The following is a 24,687-nucleotide window of genomic DNA, read 5'->3' on the forward strand; positions in this document are numbered from 1 at the left end:
TACTTTAAATAATTGTGTAAGTAGTAAAACAATACAAATGGGGCAAAAAATGCATTTTAAATTTAGAAACATTTTGAGCAATTTTGCAATGCAATTTTGACTCACTGATTCATAACGCTTCGAAGCTTCATGATGCCGTGTTTTGAAATCGTCATCACTATATAAGTCGTTATTTAGGGTTTTTTTGCGCACAAAAACTATTCTCGTCACTCCATAAAGTTATTGTAGAACCACTGTAGTGAGATGGACTTTGTAACGACGTCTTTAGTACCTTTTAAGGGTCTTGAGAGCGTACCGTGCATTGTGCCAATGGAGGCCTTTCTGAGCCATCATAAAATATCTTCATTTGTGTTCTGAAGATGAACGGAGGTCTTACGGTGTCGAACGACATGAGGGTAAGTAATTAATGACAGAATTTTCATTTTTGGGTGAACTAACCCTTTAATAATAAGTTACTAAGCGAAGTTCGTTCCTCATGGAACGTAGTACCTAGTTAGACAATATGCTGTTTCGGACACTGCAGACACACAACACAAAAGACAATAATTCTACCAACTCAAAATGAAAAATGGTCACTTCGGCCACATTCTAATGGCCATACACGTTGAAAGTAGCCAATTTGATACAGAAATTAATTTCATTCTTGCCTCATAGTAACTGCGCACGGCGTTGCAGAAAGCCTCATCCGCGACAATCTGTGTCTCTCCTTTCAGGAAGGCCTGGAAACGCTCCTTTACCACCTGTAACTGCTGCTTGTTTAGCTGAGAAAAGAAAAGAGAAAAAACAAGAGTTTACTGAAGATGTGATCAGTGGAAAATCGGTGGCATCACTTCTCATTTCTTCAGCCAAAAGAAGAGATGAATGACCATAGAAGAGAGTTTAAAAATGCTTACTACAGCACTTCTTCTGGTAACGCTAAGAATGTGATGCAGTGCTGTTGAGCATGTGTCAATATAAAAATGCCATTTTCTGCTAAATTGTTATTTTGTGATTGCACTTCACTAGTACTGCACATGGAAATGGCTTTCCATAAATACAAATATCCTCATTTTACTCGTCTGTATTCATAAATGTTTTTCGGCATTATTGATGTTTTGGTTATGAATAATGAGGGGAAAAACACAATTATTTTCCCATCCTTTAATGTGCTTCCAAAGCTCATGCAAAATCAGCAGGAACAGTGGAACAAATGCATCCATAATGTTTTAGAGAAAAAACATCTTTATTCAAAATGGTGATTTAAAAAAAAAAAAATGTTTTCTGCTTGAAAAAAAACATTAGTCATACTCTTTGATGTTGTTTGGAGGGGATTATTTCCAATCATATTTACCCACAGTGAGCATGAGAGGAGGTTGCTTCAAAAATCAGGACTATTAACTGCTTTTCTTAGTCATAATCATATTTATGACTCATAAATTGACATCCAGGATGGCCATTTCAAAAACCAGCTTTGGCAAAGACCTTGTCTATGGTTGGAAATTAGAAGGAGCCGTCAAGAAACAAAACACATACATGAGCCAGCAGTTCACACCCCACCACAAAACGCAGTTCAAATAATCAGTAAAAAAAATTAATACTATTATTCAGCAAGGATTAAATTATGTAAATACATTTAAAATGTTCTAGAATATTTCGATTAAAAAAAAAATGCTGTTCTTTAGAACGTTCTATTCATCAAAGAATCCTGAAAAAGGATCATACAAAAATATATTAAGTATTACAACTGTTTTGAAAATTGATAATAAGAAATGCAAATCAGCATATTAGAATGATTTCTGAAGGATCATGTGACACTGAAGACTGGAGTAATGATGCTGAAAATTTGCATCACAATTATACGAATTACACATTATATTTTACAATAATTACTTGTTTTACTTACTAAAACAATACGCTATTACTTACCAATTCATTAATCAGAATTTCTTGTTAGTTAATAGTAGTTACTAGAATGTTAATATTGAGTTGATTCCTGTGTAGTTATCCATTAATGTCGGAAAGTGTTACCATGACATGTTATTTGTTAAGTTGTCTGTTCAGAATCTTGGGAGAATCGTGTTCTCTGTTTGAAATAACAAAATCGTGATTCTCAAATGTATCCAGAATTCTGCAGCTCAAGTTGAAACATTTCAAAATGCACCTGCATTGTTTTGCATTTTGTGACTATCAGTCTAATAAAAGACTAGTTTTCCAGTCATATATTTCGTCATTGAAGATTTCTTAAAAGGTACATAACACACAATCTCATGTTAATCTTGAGTACCTATCCACTTGTTAAGTTGTGACGTAAGGAACGCCATTTCTGGGTCCAAGCCTCAACTCATTTCACTTGAGAATGCCAATGCCATTGACGGCCGTTTATGAGCGCTATTTATTCATATTAAACATCAAACATTTAAAAAACTTACAGTCTACACAACAATCTCTGTGCTCACACCGTCACAGACAATAATATTTGAACGATTTATAGAAGATGATTCACTGTCTGGCCATCTGGAATTTTGGTATGGAGATATAAAGGTTATGATTATAATTTTTATTGAAGTATTACACCACATTGTGAGTGTATATTAGCACCGTTTGTTGTTTTTCTTGAGGTATGAGATTGGACCCGGAAGCACTGCCGCGTGACAAGTGTGAACAATGAATAAGTCAGATTTGTTTGAAAATAAAGCATGTAGCTATGCCACAAATCACTCTTGAAGGACACAGGTAATTCTTAGGACATAAATGATGTCATTTATTTCATTTCAGTTGTAAAGCGCTATTATATTACCATTTTTAACAAATCAAATTGAGATATAACGTGATAGAACCCAAAGAGAACATTGACCCTGACCGTGATCCTGAAAAGCAGTGAAGTTCTGAAGCAAACTGCTCTGTTTATGTCCCTTCCTGTTGGATACATGGAGAGCCCTCAGGCAAATGTAACAGATGAATGTACAACGACTGTCAAAGGTTTTAAAACCACTGTAAATTCTAATATTCCCACCGAGTTGTAGCAACCTACAGGATATCCTTGATTTGATGGCATGAATCAGTTAGGCATCTAAAGTCTATGTCTTTGAATTAGCTTTCTTGCAGACATCCGTTTCTAAATACAAACAGATCCCATGCTGATTCAAACACATAGCTGGTGTTGTTTACCATGTTGTGGTGCTATAAACACGTTAACCAGAGACAGTCATTAATAAGTGCACTTGTTTGTGACATAAGCACAGCATAGTGCTTGCATCTCCTTCATGTCGTCTCGCTTTCAGTGGCTCATTCACTTTGTGCTGTGATTGATTCGGCCTTGTCTCTTCGTGAGACAGACATTCAGTCTCTCGTGTTTGTAAGGCAAGCCTCACTCTAATATCCCCCACACCGGCGGCATTCAGTGAGCGGCAAAGAAAAAAAGTGATAAAGTATAAGACTGCTGGTATCACTGATAATATTTTAAAATTAAATATTGATATGTTAATACAACACATGCGTTAATTCCGTAAATAATCCATTGGCAGTAACTAAGTATCTGGTTCACACTCCAACACAGCATGTGGCGGTACTGCACATTAACGCTGGATGCCACCTAGCATTAAAAGGAAAAAAAAGAAGACGATGCAACGGCTGTGTCCAAAATCGCAAACTCTCTTGAGTAGGTACTTATTTAGAATAAGTACTTTCTTTGTGAATGCCAAAAAGTATGTATACAGTGGGGCAAAAAAGTATTTAGTCAGCCACCAATTGTGCAAGTTCTCCCACTTAAAAAGATGAGAGAGGCCTGTAATTTTCATCATAGGTACACTTCAACTATTTCATCATAGGTACACTTAAACTAAAATCCAGAAAAATGACATTGTCTGATTTTTAAAGAATTTATTTGCAAATTATGGTGGAAAATAAGTATTTGGTCAATAACAAAAGTTCATCTCAATACGTTGTTATATACCCTTTGTTGGCAATGACAGAGGTCAAAGTTTTCTGTAAGTCTCAACAAGGTTTTTACACACTGTTGCTGGTAGTTTGGCCCATTCCTCCATGCAGATCTAGAGCAGTGATGTTTTGGGGCTGTCGCTGGGCAACACGGATTTTCAACTCCCTCCAAAGATTTTCTATGGGGTTGAGATCTGGAGACTGGCTAGGCCACTCCAGGACCTTGAAATGCTTCTTACGAAGCCACTCCTTCGTTGCCCGGGCGGTGTGTTTGGGATCATTGTCATGCTGAAAGACCCAGCCATGTTTCATCTTCAATGCCCTTGCTGATGGAAGGAGGTTTTTACTCAAAATCTCACGATGCATGATGTTTCCACCCCCATGCTTCACAGTAGTTATGGTGTTCTTTGGATGCAACTCAGCATTCTTTCTCCTCCAAACACGACAAGTTGAGTTTTTACCAAAATGTTCTATTTCGGTTTCATATGACCATATGACATTCTCCCAATCCTCTTCTGGATCATCCAAATGCTCTCTAGCAGACTTCAGACGGGACCGGACATGTACTGGCTTCAGCAGGGGGACACGTCTGGCACTGCAGGATTTGAGTCCCTGGTGGCGTAGTGTGTTACTGATGGTAGCCTTTGTTACTTTGGTCCCAGCTCTCTGCAGGTCATTCACTAGTGTGGTTCGGGGATTTTTGCTCACTGTTCTTGCGATCATTTTGACCCCACGGGGTGAGATCTTGCGTGGAGCCCCAGATCGAGGGAGATTATCAGTGGTCTTGTATGTCTTCCATTTTCTAATAATTGCTCCCACAGTTGATTTCTTCACACCAAGCTGCTTACCTATTGCAGATTCAGTCTTCCCAGTCTTGTGCAGGTCTACAATTTTGTTTTTGGTGTCCTTTGACAGCTCTTTGGTCTTGGCCATAGTGGAGTTTGGAGTTTGACTGTTTGAGGTTGTGGACAGGTGTCTTTTATACTGATAATGAGTTCAAACAGGTGCCATTAATACAGGTAACCAGTGGAGGACAGAGGAGCCTCTTAAAGGAGAAGTTACAGGTCTGTGAGAGCCAGAAATCTTGCTTTTTTGCAAAATTGCAATATCGCATTAAACATTTGCGAATAAAAGCACCGTTTCCATCCAGTGAGTCGAAAAGAACATAATCGTCACATCCTGATAAACTACCACTAAAAAAAAAAATCACTAAGAAACATAGGAGAAGCCACCATATATAATCATTTTCGTATATAATAAATTATTTGCATCTCAGAGAAACTTGTGCATCGCAATAAACTTGTTGTCTTGCTTTCAGAGGCAGATGCTGCTGTTTGGGAACGCAGTCATGTGAGACAGGAGGGAAATATACCGAGCATCTTTGACAACAGACCTCTGAATGACCAGCATTTTAGATTTCAGTTTTCGTATCGGATATAAAATTCATCAGACTCAAACGAGCGCATATGTTTTTTTATGCACATTTTTAGAATTGATGCGCATCTTGGCGTTTCCATTCAGCATATTTTGAACCAATATCCCAAAATGCGCATAAAAATAGTTGGATGGGAACATAGCTATAGTGGACGACAACCGACAATCCTTCATGACATCCCAACAGAAAGTTTTTTTTTTTTCCCCAGTCCTCCACGATTGGTTCCGTCACATCTATGTCATTGACCAATAGGAGCACAGAAGCAAAGTGAAACAAAAAAGAGACAATAGTTTTGGTGTTGCTAGGTGGAATTATGCAACAATACTCCTGCCTTTATGATGTTTCCTCGAAGGACTACCATGACAGAGTAAAAAAAAAAGATAAATGCTGGCCAACTATAGCAGAGGTTCTGCAGCAACCCATTGTGAGCACTGGAATTAGCATTAAGCTAGGACACCGCTTCAGCAATTGTTTGTATACACTCTTGTTCACGGAAGTCAGTCGCAAGTTCCGCCTTCTCGATGACATCATGCACGTCGTTAAAGACGCCAAACAATGATTGGTCGGGAAGCAGTGTGTAGTCTGACATGTTATTTTTTCAAGTCATGACAAGAATATAAGCATCAAAATCGCATAATCTAGTAACACTCTATTTTAGGGTTCAATTCTCGCTATTAACTAGTTGCTTATTAGCATGCATATTACTAGGATATTTTCCACTTATAAAGCACATATTAAATGCCTTATTCTGCATGACCTTAATCTACATCCCTTAATCCTACCCAATACCTAAACTTAAGCAGTAAATTGAGTTTGTTGAGGCAAAAGTCGTATTTAATAGTGAATATGTGTTCCCCATGCTAAAGTGTTACCCATAATCTGACACAATGGCTATCGCAACAGACAAAAGTACTGTGTAATCTGAACACGGCATAAGACTGACAGTGAATCATATAGTCATCAGGACAATTTATGAACCAAACTAAGAGAAATTCCAATAATTTGACACACCTGAGCTCTTCAAACGTACGATCTGTACATAGATGACAGCGAGTGCTACATGGAGGAGATGCAAAAAACTATGCTGTTGCTGTGCTGATGTCACGAACAAGTGCACTTGTTAATGACCGTCTCTGGTTAAAGTGGGTATAGCACTGCATTCACAACATGGTAAACAACACCAGCTATGTGTTTGAATCAGCATGGGATCTGTTTGTATTTAGAAACTGAATCAGCTTTCTTGCAGACATCCAAGACTTCACGAGGCATAGACTTTAGATGCCTAACAATTTAAATTCACTGGACATGCAACGGTCACCAGCGGTTGCTCATGGCACTTAAAAATCACCAACTCTCACTGGAAATGAATTGCTTCTAGTTACTGCAAGATGCTGACTGTGAAAAGGACATTTTCTCACAACATTTTTGGTGTTGGACATGAGTCTGGTTGCTGTCAGAGCTGATATTGTTTGGTGTGAAGGTGGTTTTCCGAGGGTCTCCGGTAGGGAAAATTAAACTGGCATTTAGTCACACTTAAAAAGCTGCTATCTGTACATGATGATATGCAGTGTGCAAACATGCCTTCAATGCCAAATAATGCAATGTGAAAAGAGACAGCAAAGTGGAATCAAACTAGGGCTGTCACAAAATCAGATTTTCACAACATGAAACATTGTGGCAAAAATAATTCACAATAAAGGTGGTTACATTTACCGTTGAAAGGCGGAGTTTGTAACCAAATTTTCCGAAAGCAAGTCTAGAAAGCCTAGAACTACCTGACTCAAGGTGATGATACATGGAGCAATTTTTTTTAGCAATGTTGCTGGGCAATGTTACAAAGCAATGTTGCTTGGCCACTTTCCCATTGGGAATGGGCAACAAATTTCTATCTGGATACTTTAGATCGGTCATGGGCCCTGTGTCTTACCTGGTTGCCCGTTGACGGCAACATTGCCTAGTAACATTGCTCAAAAAGTTGCCCTGTGTATCATCACCATGAGGGAGAGAACAAGGACAGAAATTAAACGTTTATTGGTTTGTGGCTCTAATAGTGAAAAATCTCTCAAATGGTTACTGTAGTGGGCAAAAGCATTTTAGCCTTACAGTTCAGGTTTATCCTAGTTCACACACCCACCCAGAAAACACAACAGGAGTACTTTATCAACATCATTAATGCTCCCAAAGGGAGTCCAAGGGGGTGAGACCACCTCTCTTATGTATACAGCTGCTCACTTGGTACAGTATTGGGAATCTCTTTTTGTTTCTTTTGCTATTATATCAAAAGCCTGTTGTTCAGATTGTCTCCAGTTTCTCATTCTTAATTTATTTTTCTTTTGTTCTTTTTTCTCACATTCTTACATTGTTGGCGTTTTGCTTTTGCCACTCCCTGAGCATGACAACCTCTTCACATCGTCATGGCAACATCATCCACAGTGTGGCAAGAGTCGGCTTCCAGAGACCAGCCTGGCTGCTGCAGCAAGTCCCTTTCTATTTTTTTATATCAGCGACAAAGGGTAAAACGCCAATCATTAAATGACTACTAGCTGCCACCATTCATCGATTGAGTAAAATAAATGCAAATCAAGTTTTGAACTAGAAATATGTCTGAAGGTTTTCAAGGTAAGAAGTCAAAGTGCTACAGCAGATACAATTGAACAGATTTAAAAGCTATTAAGAGGATGTATTCATCATAAAATGGTTATGTGAGCACAGAAAGAATCTAAAAGTTCTGACAATACTAATACAGTATGCTTTTCTTTCTTACATGGAACACAAAGCAGAAACTCTGACAATACGGCTCTTTTTTCATCCAACTAAAACATACTGTGACTAAAGCAAACACAAAGTGTCAAAAAAGTGGTGACTTGTGTACTACATTCCAAGTCACACGATACCGATGTGTGAGGAAAAGACTGAAATAAGCACTGTATTAAACTTCTGGCCAACACTGGCAGCCTACAATGAAACACTAAAATACTTAAAGCTAAATTCATTTATTTGGGATTCTACAAGTGAATTTAGGCATCACAGCATTACAATATAAAGTAGAGTATGAAAAATGGATATTCATTAAAAAATTGCTAAAGATTACATTTAACAGTGTATATAAAAAAAAAATTGGTCTTTTTAATGATTAAAGGGTACATAACAGTTTCTGCCAATCTCATGTTAATCTTGAGTACCTATAGAGTAGTATTGCATCCTTGATATCTCAGAAGAGTCTTTAGTTTTATCAGATTTATAAAAGACAGATACGCAGTACAGATTCTTTCCGAAAACAGCCGACCTCGTGAAAGCATGCCGTGGGCGGAGCTAAAGGGTCACAAGCACACACACCAAAATACAACACACAAAATACATCATGGCATTATCCCTGGTTAACTTTCGATTCACTATATGTTTGTGTTGTTGACATTATATGCGCGACGATTGCCAGCAAAACAAACATTTGATGCAGTTTCACTCACCGCCTGTGGTTTCGACTCATGACCAGGAACAAACAAACACACTTGCAGAACTCCGTTGCTGCTCGGGAAAAACAAACTGCATCCACTGTTTCCTTAACACTGGGTTATTTGGGAAGCTGAACAAGGTTATCTTTCCCTCACAACTAGAAACGCACTTCTTTAGTGACATTGTTGATGTTGTGGTCTAAAAACAAAATGACGGCGCTGCCGACGGCTTCTGTAACCTGAACAAAGCTTGTTGATGATGGGCGTGCTCTTGCTCTCGCTCTGGTTGATGTGCGCACACGATCATCCGGGAGAAGTGCACGTACAAGGAATTCCGCCCTGTATGACGTTATCCCGGGCCATACTAAATAAAAACTTTCCGAAACTTGTTTGAGTCCTGAAGGAGTGTATTTGGCACAGAAATACTCTGTCATACAGACAACTGTTTTTTTATTTTTTATTTATTTATTTTGGCCATGTTTAGCATGAGAATCCAGCTCTTTAACAGTGAAAATAAAATAAGTCAGAATGCATGAAATAGCATTATGTAAATGTAAAAATAGAAGAAAATTGAGCAATCAATTTTTCAAGAGCAACAGCAATAAATAGCATAAATATAATATAAAATATAATAAAAATAAGTAACAAAAATATAAATAAATAATTTATTGTGCATACCTAAGTGAAATTTAAGCAATTATTCACTGTTGACTTCTGCCACAGTTTTACAGTTCACTTTCATTGTAGCATCAAGAGCAGTATGAACAGTCTGCTAAACTTCTCCTTTTGTGTTCCACAGAAGAAAGAATGTCGTACGGGTTTGGATCGACATATGGATGTGCAAATGACGACTACGTTTTCATTTTTGAGTGTATTGTCCTTTTAACACTTTCAAGGAACTAAATTGATGACTTGATCATAAAAACTATGGATTACAGTGATCACTGATAATAAAAAAGTGTAACTTTTCCTTCATTCCAAAAAATCAAGTGTCATGAGGCTCAAGCAAGTAAGTCCACAAGGCCATCATGGAGCAGGTGTCACCTGGCACTCTCCTCCCAAGCCTTAACAAAACATACACCCCTCCTACTAATCAAACACACACTCACCTCTCCTTCAACAAACATGCAACACTGCATGGCTTCACTGAAACACCAGTGTGTAATATTAGATAACACTTTCACAAAACAGAACAGTTTGCATCAAATAAAGGAGGTAATATTAGAGCTAGGAGATGACATCCATTACTGTTCCGACTGTTCAAAAATAGAAAACTAGCGTACCATTTAGAACATACTGTGTTTACAATTTTTTTTTTACAAATACTTACAAAAATAGTTGGCAGGAAAAGTATGTTATACGTAAGGGTCAATGACATGACAAGCATATTTTTGTGCATAAGTGCATTATTTCCTTTTAAAATAATTAGATAAATTCATGACATATATCACTTTATTCTATAAAACCTATTTAGTTTGAATTCATTTTTAGCACATTCAAATAATATATATTATTTTATGTTTTGTTATCTTAAACCCCAAAATGTCAGGTGGTGCAACTGTCCGAACAAATGAACAGACTAAGAAAACTATTTAAAAAGGTGTCTTAATAATACAAAATTAAAAACTATACTATGGCATCACTTTATAAATATCAGTAGTTTTAAAGCCGTTGAGATAACTGAAAAACTTTTGTCCAGCAATTTGTATATTCTCAGATGTCAGGGTAGCACAACTGCAAACATGGCTCTTTTATTATGAATTGACAAGGTAATAACAGTAAACATGATAATGCATCATCCAGATGACCCCAACTGACCCTTGTGGCAGAGTGAAAAGGTTTGTATACTGGTAAAAACTGCTCATTTCAAGTATGGGTAGATTGATACACTTTCCATATCAGGTGGTACAAATACAATACATACAACTATTTTGTTGTGCCGCCTGACATAAAAACAGTCCGAAATTAAATTTAAACACTTTGAAATGTTATTTAACAACTGAAACTTGTTTAAACACATTGGGCCTCATTCATGAAACTTTCGTAAATATATGAGCTAATTCGGAGTAATTTGCACGTAAAATGGACCTTTACGAAAACTCTCCTCTGGATTCACAAACGCTTCGTATACCACGTATTCAAATTAAATGTGTGTATATTAATGAATTCCAAACATTCATAAATAGGTCACACGTTCACGCTCATTCATAATTAGCATAATCCCCACACATGAGTTACAACTATGCAAATTATGTGTCCAGGAACGCTGTGGAATCTTCTGGACCTCTTTCTCAAGTTTGGCTCCAGTATATTGCATAAATGCTAAAGAGACTAATTGGCCATGGGCCTAGCAAGCAATATTCAATTATCGTGTGTCCACCAAAGCATTTTTAGCCAGCTAAAAATGTCTGGTGCTCTTCAGAAAACTGCCAACTGGTGGCGCTTGAAAGCGCTTAGCAAGCACAACGTTTTTCCAGCTGAGATACTTTGGTTGTTATGATACAGAATACCCATGGCATTGTTGTTCAGTCGTTGTACAAGTAGGATGATTGGCCCCGCCCCTCCACCACTGTGATTGGACAGCTGGGTAAAAAGTGACAGTGACGAGCTATTACCTAAAGTTGAACAGTTGAAAAAAATTTTTAGGAAATATTATTATGGTACATATAGTGCATCAAAATGCAATGTCATCAGTTTGCCTAAATTAGAACACAAAACATTCAAATGTTTTACGCACCATTTACACGTGGTAGGGAGCAGGTGTAAATTTCTTTCATTTTTGTGAATCCGAAAATTTACATCAGAACGGCTTTACAAACGATTTACACAAAAATTTGTTCTGCTCATGTTTCACGAATGAGGCCAATGTTCATGAATCATGACTCAAAATATGCATTACATCAGGACAAATTTTTGAAGCTTTATTTGTCAATGCCCCATAAAACGACTTCAAACACTGCTACACTGCTGTTACTTGACCTCATTTGACATAATGTGCAAGTTTAATTCAGTGAATGGCCTCCATCTTGAAAATGCGGTCTCTCACTTACGCTAAAATGTATTACAGATTTTCATGACATCACCGTGGACTTCTCATCACATCTTCTGTCCAATCAAAATGCTCTCTAGAATCTGAAGCTTCCCGCCCCCTAAATAGACACTGAAGCTGCAGCTGAAATCGTTCACTTGTTCACACATTTACTATTTTCTACATGGTAAATGGCACATAGTGCACTATATATAGGGGATAGGTAACGATTCAGACTGTGTAAGTATGCTTTCAGTTGAGGCGAATTAAGTCTGGTTTCACGTTAGTTTCACGCGCACTGCCGCAGTGCACACAAACACCGTTTTCTCCGGTTCAGAGACATGAGAGCACAGAGCGGATCGCAGACGACAAAACATATCGGACCCATCTGAATTCTGCACAAAGCGATATGGGAAAGATTATGATGAGAAATGGTTAGAGATTAGGAGAAAACGGCGGCTTTACCGAGCTGAAAGGCTCTAGTCAAACTGTGATACAAACGAAACGCTAATGGCTGTTCTAAAAAAGGGGAGGAGATGCTTGATATGTCCTGCCCTGTCTTCCTGTTTCCTTCCGGGGAAATTATGTCAACACATTGAATAATGCTGCACGTTTTAAGGCACGTCAGTGGCCCTTTAAAACCCCGCAATCCAAGCAATTACTAAAGACTCTCAAGAGGGTTAAATCTCACCTTGTTAGAGAAAAACGATTTAGCCCAAACAGAAGCTATACCAATTTCTCCACTCTCTTCAGTAATCATACACTCATGGCTACTTGTGATTGAGTTTTTCTAAACAAACATCCACCCTTAGCAACTCATATACGGACCAACAGGCAAAAAGGAAGAAAGAGACAGAAACAAAGAGAGCAATAAAGAACGTGCACGTGTATATGACAGTGATTCCCACCGGCACCATTGGAGCTAATGGAGAAGAAACGCTGCAGACATTTATCACTGAACAACACGCAGAGCTAACAACCCTGATGGCTGCTCCGGTCTCCGCCACGAGCCTTTGTTCGAACCCATTAGTGAAAACGCATTGCAAAATGGCACCAAATAGCCACTCAAACCAAAGTGTGCCTTACACACAGGTTTGTTTAGTGTTGTAAACCTCCATATTTGAGGGCAACTACCTAACTTTCTGAAAGATCTGCACATTTGCTCTCTAAGTGAAAGCCATCATCACCATTTTCCATAAAAGACATAAGGTCAGGAAGGAAATTCTCTGTTTATTCAGCTATTTCCTGCCATTGTATAATGGAGGTCTTCATTTGGGACCTGTCCGTGATTGAAGCCAACATAAAACCGCATTCTCAACCCCATTTAACTTCTGTAATGTGACATATTTCGAGGCAAAACTATGTTCAACAAGAAAACAGAAACGTTGGAAGGAACATTTTATTGATTGGACTATAAAAACAGAGCTTTAAGACCTTCTACAGAGGTTACAGTCTATTGTGGAGAACTACTCCCCTCCTGAAACACCACTATCTGACAAGGAAATGGAGCATGAAAGTTCAAATACACCCTTGAGAGCATCTCAATGCTAACACCCTTTTCAAATCCAACTTTTTGTTGCTATTATTTTCATAATTGTACTTTATACATAAGTTTAAAAATACTGTGTTAACTATTACCAAGATTTCAGTATGGCCAAATTAACTACATTAGTTAAAGGTGCCATGTGTAAGTTTTTCACTTTACTAAAGCATAAAAATACCGTAATATGTTTGCATATATTAAGGAAACAATGCTACAGCCAGTTATTCTACTTTGAAATGTGCGTTCCGTGTCGGAATGTCTGTTTTTGTTTTGGTCTGTGCAAAACCGCACATTGCCAGTTTACCCAATAGTATTTCGACACGCCAGGTTGCCAGTTGGTGGAAAACACAGCGTATTGCAAAACCCATGGAAGTTAGCAAACAAACTCGGTCAGAGATTGTAGATTCTACCCGAAGCCTCAGCATCCATCTAAAAATCTCTATGAATGAGAGGATATTAAAATGTGGATAAATCAACTCATCAACTTAGTGTGGCTTTCATTGTCAATTGCGCTCACTCCTGTTGTGTGTCCTCAATCTGGCAACCCGCGTGAGCATCGAGACTGAGGAGGCGGGGTGAACCAACTCTTTCCAGTATTTAGAATTTGGACTGCAGTACCTATTTCGACCACTAGCTGTCAATCCTACATACCGCACTTTAAATATTATTAACCAATAGCCAACGTGCCATAGCCAAAAAGCAAAAGTCGTTTTTAGAAGTGGAGCACTTTGAAAAAAAAGATTACAAAGATGTTTCGCTGTGAAATGCTCAGATGAGCACAATAAGACCAAGAAAAGTAAACAGTGTCAAATCTGATTTCTTATTGACTAGAAATCATGTAGGACAGAATAGGTGGGAGTGACTTGAAAAGAGAAAGTTAAAGACATTTACAGAGAAAAAGTGACAGTAAGGAACAAAGACAAAGATCAGACATTCAGACGAGACAAGCGACGGGCTGAATGATATTGAAGATGGAAAATAAAAGAAAAAAAGGAAAACATCTCCCCATGGCTATTCTTTCAAAGATGAGAGGGTTTCTAAGTAGAGGCACAATTAGGTTGCAGTTGATGGAGACACTACATGAAACAGAATAGCACTCCAGGCCAGCAATAAGAACCAGACTCAAATGATAGGAGCCCACACAAATGCCTGACTGAAAATAGCACAACCGGTAGAATGTGGTGGGTGGATAATACAGAAAGAAAGCACTAAAATCCTTTCGCAAGCAGCACCATAAGTAGGTATTAAACCGGTATATATATACACTACCTGCCATAGCTCACAATTTGTCATGTCATATGAAATTATTCTGACAGTACTGTCAGTGATTTGACACAAGGATGTGGACAGGAGATGATGTGTTGACAGAACGCCACTGAAGCTTGCTTGAAAACTCCTGCGGAAATTCAAACGCTGTCAATACGTCTGCCATCAAGTCAAACCAATTTTGTCTATCTGAAACAGAAGGTTACTTTTTTCTTTTTAGGCGAGATCTGGTTTTCTTGTGAAGCATTCCACCAGCTGCTAAGGCGAAAACACTGATTCCTCATGTCATGTTTGGATTTTGCCGGTCCTTTCCCACAGGAAAGTGAAGGAACTGTGGGTAGCAGCAGGCGAGCGGTACCACGGAGCAGCTCGCTGTCCTACAGGTCTGTCACGACTCCCGTTGCCCTGAAGCTCCTCTCTGCTCGCCGCTGATAAAGAGCTGCATGCTGTGTGTGAGTGTACGTTTACACACACCCACACCATGTTTTTCAGCTGTTCCTGCTTATTTCCGAACCCTCACACTGCTTTGAGAATGTATCATAACTTGTTTAGGGAAGCAAACAAGGTGTTCTGAAGGTTCTGGACTGATGCAATAGAGTCATGTAAACTAAAGTCTCAGATACAACACATCAGAAAGCTTGGCCTACGTTTCCTTTTTTTTTACCTTTTACACTAGTGGGTAGAGAAAGAAAACTTGCTGAGGTCTTTTTCCTTGATTTTTGATTCTGAAGGTGCAATTTGGCATAAGTGAAAAAGAGGCAGCGAGAAATAGGAAGTACAGTCTGTTCAACATATACTGTTGTGTACCTGGATGCCAATGTTCTGCTGACATTTCCAGTGGACAACAACAACTAATCACAGGTTGTGAAAATCAGATGTGACCAAGCATAAGACAGTACAACAAACCAGACTTCTTGTTTTCGTTGGCGTCAAATTTAATACGTCATCTGAGGGCTTTTTTTTTTGTATAGGTAATCTAATGGGACTTGTGTAATTATTGTAGCTGGGCATACTACTCATTTTCAGAGTTGAGAGCATTCAAACCTCTGCTTATTAGTTTTCAGCATCTCAGTACCAGAGGATATCCCTTGTTTGAAGTGATATATTGGCATGCTTTCTCTCAAGGGTACGTAGGTGGGTGACTGAAGCAAATTTATCTGCATGCATATGTCCTTTATGGGCGATTGCTCGCTTTCACCTCCTCTCATTAAACAGCATCCGCTTCCTCGATCTCTCCACTCCTCCTCTCTTTCCTTTTTCAGCCCCCATTCTTGTACCATTCTGCAGTGAGTCACACAAAACGTGAGGCAGAAGGGAGCTTCCGGCATCCTCGGGCAAAATGCTGCCAAGTGTGAGAACCGTTACCCAGATAAGGAGCTTGCAATTATGCTTTTGACCCTTGACAAGCTCTTCTTCCTCTTTGCGATTTCGAACTTCTGTCACTCTTTAAAGTGGCCAAGTCAACCCCTCAATCTCCTGATCTGCACTCTTTTCTAACATATCTCAAGCCCTCTCTGAAGCCTTGAGTTTCCAGTTCTTCATTTAATCTGAGCTCAACAGACTCAAGGCTGCCCACTTCACATCACAACAATCTCCAATGAGATCTGTAGATGTAAAGGAGGAAAAAGAAAAGGAAAGTTTTTCAATTCAGGGATTGATATATATTGTGATGGTCTCACAAATAGCTAGAAACAGGAGACTGTAAACAAATTTCAGAGTAAACAAATAAAAAAAGCTGGTAGACAAAGAAATCAACTGATATTTGGCCATTTTGAGATACAAATTTGAATATGTGCATGCGCAAATTATATTTGAAGGCTACAAGACACAAAGCTGTCATATGGACTACTTATATGGTGAAATACAAATCTAATAACCTGGACAATAGATAATTAACATTTTACAATTTAAGGTAAACTGAGCAATTTTTACCAGTAATTGAAAATAACACATTTACATTAGCCCTCAACCCCTAAAATAACTTGAAGTCTAAAAAACATGCTCAGAGGCAAATTAATCACATCTGTACCTATTAACACAACCATTCATAAAAGAACAGTTTAAACATTACTGTAACACACACACACACACACACACACACACACACAATTGCATCAGAGAATAGTGTAAGCTGACGGATAAAGCATGAAAGTCGGAATGATCGCTTATATAAAGTGTCATTCCCAATTACACACAAAAGGATCTACCGAGCCAAGCACGATTCATTCAATCAGTAGTGGAAACACACACACACACAGCACATGCCTGGGAAGCGGTTAATGATGTTTTAAATCTGTAATCCAATATTCTCATATGGCCATATACAGAATTACTAACTTCCAAATCAGCATTCATATTGAGTTCTGTTCGATGCACAAAAACAACAAGACACTGAGTACACCATATCATGTAGCCACCACTAAAAAAGCTTCAGTTTTGAGATAACAGGTGTTCTGGGAGCAGTTTGTCCAATTAAACAAGCATTTGCTTCTTTACTGCAGCTGTTTATCCATGATTTATTCAGTATGTAATCTATGAAATAACTCAGGCAGGCTTATAAAAGCAAAAAGTGAGAATTTCCGCAAGTAACAATGTAATGCTCGAACAGATCAACTAAATTCTTGCAAATCCAAATAAAACACTACCTAACACTGACACAAATATGAAGCTGCCATTGGCTGTGACAAAATAAGAAGCAACACCCTAGCACTTGGTTAGCGTGTTACAAACCCTATGGGCATCATTAGAGAGAGATTCAGACTGAAACCATTCAAGAAATAGACGGTGGTTTAATGGGGATAGAGGATGGCGTACAGATATCTGGATAGCATTGTATATCGGACAAACAAATCATTAAATGTCGACCACGCAGCTCAGCAGAGATAAGACAGCAATGCTGATTGATCGTCTTTGCTCTGCACAACGCCATGGCACTTTCACCACACTGCAAAGTAGGGCTGTCAACGAATATTCTAAATTCGAATATATATTCGAATAGTTTTTAAAAAACGAATTTCGAAGGTGAAAATTAATATTCGAATAAATAAAAAAATGTGGGGAAAAAACGCCCGCGGTAGTAGAGGCGTGGCTGTCTGCTTTGCGAGTGGGCGCGCTAGCGCGCCTGAAGCCTTGTGTACTTTGGCCCGTCTCCAGAGCGCGAGCCCACACTGACTGCGCGCGCTCCTCCCCAAACGGACGAGGCGTTTATATTTGACGCGCTCGGCGTTGTGCTTTTCTTTGAAACGACAGATGGCGACTCGGAGTAATTGTTCTATAAACTATCAGGAAAAGCGTCGAGAAGAAGTGGGCTAATGTACACAGGTGACGATATTTATTTTAGTACACTTCACCGAAAACCACACTACAAAAGAATCATGTAAAACAGATCAAAATAAACCTTGATATTACTTGTGACATGAGAACAAAATGTATGTAGAAATGTAACGTTAACTAATACAACTCAATTTATGATATCTAAATGTTTCATAATTTCACTAAACACTTTAGTGAGTTTTCACTTAGTTTCACTTTTCTTTATTAAACGGACTTTTTTATGCTTTTTTAGGCTCGTTTTATAAATATAAGCAACTCATTTGTATGTGCAAACTGGACCACCCTTACTTTGCATCGCCCGCCACAAGCTCTCTGTCTGCAACACGACAAGAGGCCATAACGGAGAACTTAATTTTGTTAATTTGTAAGGACATGAGAGCGATCAGTGTCGTGGATGGGGCAGGCTGGAGTTCTGTCAAGCAATGGAACCGAGGTACTGCCTGAATAGATATTGCATGAATGAAGGATAAATGCACTGCTTCCACTGGTTTGATTATTTACCGTTTCATGTCAAAGAAAAGTTCCATGTTTACCACAGCACAGCTCGCTCGGAGCGTTCAATAATATGCTGTAAAACTTATATTAATATTTGTTTCAATCACTGAATGAAGCCTGCTATATTTTGGACAAGAGTCGCGACCTTAAATTGCTTGTACAAAACTCTTGATCAGCTCTCGAAATGTGTTTGTTCATTTAAGCCGTTATGCGCAGAGAGCGTGAGGGCGAGAGAGAGTGGGGTCTGCGGTCTTTAGCCATTAGTTGATTTACTTGTTTTTGTGTAGGTAATACGTTGTCAAATATGTTTAAACTTAAATAGACTACCTATATAAGTAGTTATGTCTCTTTGTATTCATTTGTCCTGTTATTGACGTAATGCGCGTCATTGATAAAATGCGCAACCAGATGTTCGAATAGTTCGAATATTCGTGCTTTTTTTAGAGGGAATATTCGAACATCATTTTTGAGCAATTTTGACAGCCCTACTGCAAAGTTCCTGCTTGGCTCCTGGTAGAGCCTAAACCTTTTTCAGGAGGAGGCAGAGATTACGTGGGTAGGTGGGTAATGGAATTACCCAATGCAAGAGATTTCAGCGAGCACAACAATTGTCGCCTCTCCACAACGCCTCATTATGCACCTGCTGTTCCCTACAGATTCTCACAAAGCGATTCTTCTGCAAGGTCATAACCTACCAGCAGACTCCTCACAAACAGTGAGTCGCTCACAAACTGTCAGCGTTGGAATACTTCCTTCATGCAGTGCACTTGCCCCAAATGTGCCTTATAGAGCAGAGTGCAGAGCGAGGTAAGCACCCACTGAACCTTGCTGTGACTTCCTATCGTTGCACTGCAAGGAGATGGCCTTACATAACACTGGGTGGAGATATGCATCTCATGGAGAGCAAAACTGACAAGGGAAGGAAAATATGACAAAGAAGATGGGACTCTGCCTCCAGCGAGGCATCCGCCTGCCAATCTCCCCCACCAGAGTCAAGAACTCATCTCCTGTGGAGAAGCAGAGGCAAGTCTGCTTACATAAACTAAATCATACAGCTATTCAGAAGAGGAAAGCAGACCAAAAAACTACGCACAAAACTGTGCCAAGGGATTAGACATATGTGTAGGGAAGAGTGGGACATCCATCAGTGTGATTTCCAGGCTGCTGTTCGCCATCAAGAAATGGATAAGCTATCGTAATAGCAAGCACATGAGCGCAAACATATGGGGATTCTCTTCAGAAAACTGAGAGACAATGAACATATGAGAACATACAGACAGAAAAGAGGGATGCAGAGAAAAAAAAAAGGTATGAAAGAAATGCAAGGAGACAGCGAGAGAGAAAAGCCTCAGCCCACTTGACAGTCAGAGTGTAAAGCAAAGCAAAGCAAACAATTTGTGAGGATACAAGCTAGCTCTCATCTGCAGGGAATCTGGCTCATAAACAGAGATTAGTCTCCCAGTGGGCAGATATTCACATTTAGATTTAGTTATTCAGCAGACACTCCTACTCATAGCAGTATGCACGAGTAGCCATTCCTTATTTATACTTGTACCTACATATCAAATCAAATTGGTAATGCTATAAAATGGGTCGGCACAGGCCCGTCGCCATTGGGTCGGCATTGGAGAGCAGTGCCCCCCCAGATGATACAATGTGCCCCTCTAAATCGAATGGTAGCCTAACTATTGAGAGCAAAAAGCGTAATTCTGTGGATTTGGGGATTCACGCGTTTCATAACGAAACTTCTTCAGCAGCATTTAGCTCACAGGAACACTAATCTATAGAACTATAACGATAAATAACACATTGTCTTCAAAAATATGAATCAGAAATTAAGCAGAGCACGTGTAAGGCTGGGCAAGGCTCATCTTCCCTGGCCACTTATTTTCTCATTCAAATTTCTCATTCAATTTCCTGCTGCTGCTAAGGAAGCTTGTTTCCACACTGAATACAAAAGCAAAAAGGTAATTTTATCAGAATTGCGTGATATACAGTCGCAATTGTGTGTTATAAAGTCAGAATTGTGAGAAACTCACATTTGTGAGAATTTCAGAATTGTGAGATAAAAAGTAGCAATACACTTTTCTTTTCTTTTTTTATTCCATGGCGGAAGCAAGCTTTCATGTGCTTCTGATGGCTTTTGAGGAAAAAGCTGTCCATAACGCTGGTCTTGGATCAGTTTTCTCCGTAATGAAAGAATATTGGCGAAACGCCGGTGTTTTGAACAGTGTGTTCAAAAGTGTGTTCTGCAAGCTAGCAAATCCTTCTCGTTATAACAACAAGTTATAAGAGATTCATTGTGCATCAGCGTCACTGATTATAATGGAACTTTATGAGATTGCGATAAAGATATATAACGCACGTTTTTTAATGATAATAAAACGAGCACTCTTGCAAGCTGCTTTCTGCCATGCCAAATCCCGCATTTAGTATGCTTGCTTTTCAGTAAAAATTCTGTTAAAAAAGTGGTTTGTAAATGTAAAGGTTTTAAGAACAAATAATTTATCGTTTATGCTGGGGTGTGTAGGTTGTGTGGTGACACGAAACTTGAATCTATTTTAAAGAAATCTAAAAATGTTTTGAAAAGGGGAAGCGCATAACCACGTGTTGGTTCACCCTCCGCCTATGATCAGAAAATTCATATTTTGTGTTTTGGTGCTGCTTTAATATAGAACTTGGTCTATTTCAGTTTTATCAGGCTAAATACGGGATGTTATTGTTTTTTATGTCTGTTTCGTAGATCATTATAAAGTGTGCCCCCCAATGAAAATGAAATGCCCCCCATGCCCATTCTGTATGCTCTGGTGACAGCCCTGGGTCGACAGTCATTAATTTGAACCTGTTTTTGCACAGAAACACAAACTGCATTGCAATAATTTACCTAAAATGTAGTTTGTGTGGAAATATTACAGGATGTTAACACAGGTCAGAGACAGGACATGCTGAAGACGGACGCAAAGAGGAGGGAAGAGCACAGACGCGCTAGCAAAAACTGTACCAGGTGCAGCAATCACTGTTCGCAATATTGCTTGAAATATTGGAAGAAAAACATAAATATTGAATTGGGGTGGGGGAATGCATTTCTGAAGGGAACTGAATGTCTTCAGAAAAGTTTCGGTGACATTTTCTTTTCCTCTTACCTTCACCTAATGCCTATTGTGTACAACGGTAACCAAGGAAACACTATATCGCTGCTGTACCATAAGTGCCACCTAGCCTGACCCCGCCCTCCTACGTACTTCCGCTCAATGTTCATTTTCCTTCAGTACTCCGTCTGGGATTGCTGTATATTCTCTGGTTTTCTCCAGTCAAATTTTAACAGGTCCAATCAGTGAACAGAGGGAGTGCTAAGAACGATGACGTTGATGTTGTGCGCTAGTTTGAGATGACATACGTCACAACCAAAGTTTAGCAAATGGTTATGGCAGATGCAGAGTGGGTCTGGGCAGATCCAATAGTTTTAAACTTCAACAGAGTACCCGCCTTCAGGGAAGTGAACGCTTGTCAATGGAGAGTGGCCAGACTCTCACCACAGCAAAAATGTTTTTGAAAGTCTAAATGCCAAAAAATATGCGTTGAAGAAGAATATTTTGTTAGATAAAAACATGTTGTGAATTTTGGAAATTATTAGATCTCTTTTTTCCAATACATTTTGACTTTTGTACTTTACAATGCTCTGGAGTTATTGGAAATGTTTGGATCACACGAGTCAGAAACAATCCAATGGCGCCACCAGCTTCATCAAGGCTCTGAAGCTAAAACCTCTGCGCCAGTCAAACTCTTTCTTGCTGACATTTCAAAGGTAAAGCTACGTTTTAGCTTAGCAATAGCATATAAAAACAACTAGAAAGTTACTAGGCAACAGTGACACGCATTTTCACTGGCAGGGAAAACTAGCAAACACCGAAATAATACGAGACAAAAGCTGTCTGTCAATTTGACCGTTATGGCCATTCTTGGTAAAAATAATCAGAACTCTTTTGTGTTTTAATAAAATAACATTATTAGAACAAAATATACACACATTTTGGAAAAGTCAGGGTACTATGGCTATATGGGTCATTATGAGTCATTACATTGCAAAATTTTAAAATTGGTAGCTCTAGTGTTAAAATATCTTTGGGGTAATTTCTCAGCCAAATTTGATGTGCGATTAATTAGATTAATTAATCGGCACATCATGTAATTAATTAGATTACTTTTTTTTTTTGCTTGACAGCCCTAATTCTTACATTTAAATTTTCTTTGCAATTCTGCATGTGTTTGCTACCTCAATTTAAATTAAAAAAATTGAATTGGAAATTAAAATGCATTCTCAATTCAATGGCTTTGTATTCATCTTGCTTCTAGCTATGCAGTGATCAATTATAAACCGGCAACTAGATGAATGAATAAGACTCTACAGGTAAAAAAAAACAAAAAACCTGCCAAGAACATAGGTACATTTTTACCTCAAAATCAAAAGAAAAAATAAGAAGTCTGGCTCAGAATCTGGAGAGCATGTCATCAAAGATTCAACCATGAATTCCACATTACTGAAGGAGAATGTGAGTGCATCTTTCAAGCTGAAGCTGAACCGTATAGACTTTGCAACAATACAATGGCTCAAAACAATCAAATCCATAAAGGAATGGATGAAAGATGAAAGAAAGAAACCCATAAATATCACATTTGACTGAAGTTTCTAACTGTATAAGCTCCAACATATAGTCGGTCTCTTGTATTAGTATTCACCGCATCAACCAAGTCGCCTCAAACTGCCAACATTTATTGTCAATGAAGGACTTCAAAACTGTAAACGGAAACACAAGGATGTTTATTATTATTCATGAAAATGTGGTATTGCAATCAAATATCTTGTAGCATTACAATTCTGACAACATAATTCAGTTTATCATCTGGGGGAAGTATTACACAACAGTCTTATATGAAACATTTCCCACGCTGGCATATAACTGGGAGATCCCTGAAATGTGCTAACGGGGACGTGAACAGGTGCATGAGGGGCTTTCTGGTTCTCTGACTCTCAATCGTGCGAGTAATCCATTAAGAGTGAGTACACAAAATCTGATTAGCAACAGATTACCTTCAACTCTCCATTAAACTTGAATTTTAATTACCTTTGAAACAGATATTTAATGATGGTGTATTTTTGCCATGAGACAGTAATGTGCGATAATGCCTACAGGGATGTCGGTTTTATTTACAGGTGAAGCACATCTTGGCACCTTTATTACACCTTCCACATTTCAGGCTACAGAACTAGCCAGTGGCAATAACAACATATAAGGCGATGACATTCAAATAATGAGTGCGATCTGGATTACATTCAAATAAAGGGGAAAGACTGAAGCTACTTTTAGAGAGTTTCCAGTGAAACATGCCTCGTGTCAGTCATGGGCAAAACAAAGGTGACAGCATTGTACACCTGTGCAGTGAAACGTGCATCACATATATTGAACAGACTAGAACCTTCAGATTTTAAAGCAAGAAAACTGTGGCAGAAATGAGGCAACTGTCCATCGAGTAAATTGTATAGCTGCATTTCTGCTACTGGGCTCAAATGTAAAAAATACAGGTAAAATACTGCTAACAAATGACTACATTTGTACCAAATGTGTTGGCAACAATGTCAGTTAGGAGCAAACTTTCTGTATTTAGTAAGCTGAGACATTCAATGTGGACACAATAGAGTGCTGCAGTGATGACGGATTTTAGGCCAACCCAGAAGTTAACATCACACTGGTTTTCTTGACAAAAACCCAATAGGATTTTTCCATAGGCTTTTGAATTATCGCAAAAAATAAGCTCTCAGATCAACAAAAGCTTGATACTTAGTTATGATACTTACTATTCACAAGTTAACTTTAAAGGATTAGTTCACTTCAAAATGAAAATGTCCTTATATTTTACTCACCCCCATCTCATCCAAGATGTTCATGTCTTTCACTTTTCAGAAAACACTTTTCGTCTTTCAGAAAACACTCCAGTATTTTTCTCCCCATCATAGACTTCAATGGCAACCAAAATGTTGAAGGTCCAAATCAATGCAGTTTCAAAGCGCTTCGAAGGGCTTCAGAGGCTCTGCGTGATCCCAGATGAGGAATAGAGTCTTATCTAGCGAAACGATCGGCCATTTTTAAAAATTATTTTAAAATGAATATACTTTTTAACCTAAATTGCTCATCCTGCGCTGCTCTGCGATGTGCCAATGATT

The 24,687-nt window shown here is 38.6% G+C and overlaps 1 protein-coding gene across 6 annotated transcripts in view; it reads right to left on the reverse strand.

Moving 5' to 3' along the window:
- cadps2 (Ca++-dependent secretion activator 2) overlaps positions 1–24,687 on the reverse strand; it is a 202,499-nt gene that overhangs the window by 161,250 nt on the left and 16,562 nt on the right. For all 6 annotated transcript variants that reach the window (XR_013815960.1, XR_013815961.1, XM_079809208.1 and 3 more), the window contains exon 2: positions 648–761. Coding sequence is in view for 4 of the 6 variants with exons in the window: in XM_079809208.1 (XP_079665334.1) it covers positions 648–761 (114 nt within the window). In the remaining 2 variants the exon portion in view is untranslated. The remainder of the gene's footprint in view (positions 1–647; positions 762–24,687) is intronic.

The sequence above is a fragment of the Gobio gobio genome (genome assembly GCF_949357685.1).
Source record: "Gobio gobio genome assembly, chromosome: 25".
Lineage (NCBI taxonomy): Eukaryota > Metazoa > Chordata > Actinopteri > Cypriniformes > Gobionidae > Gobio > Gobio gobio.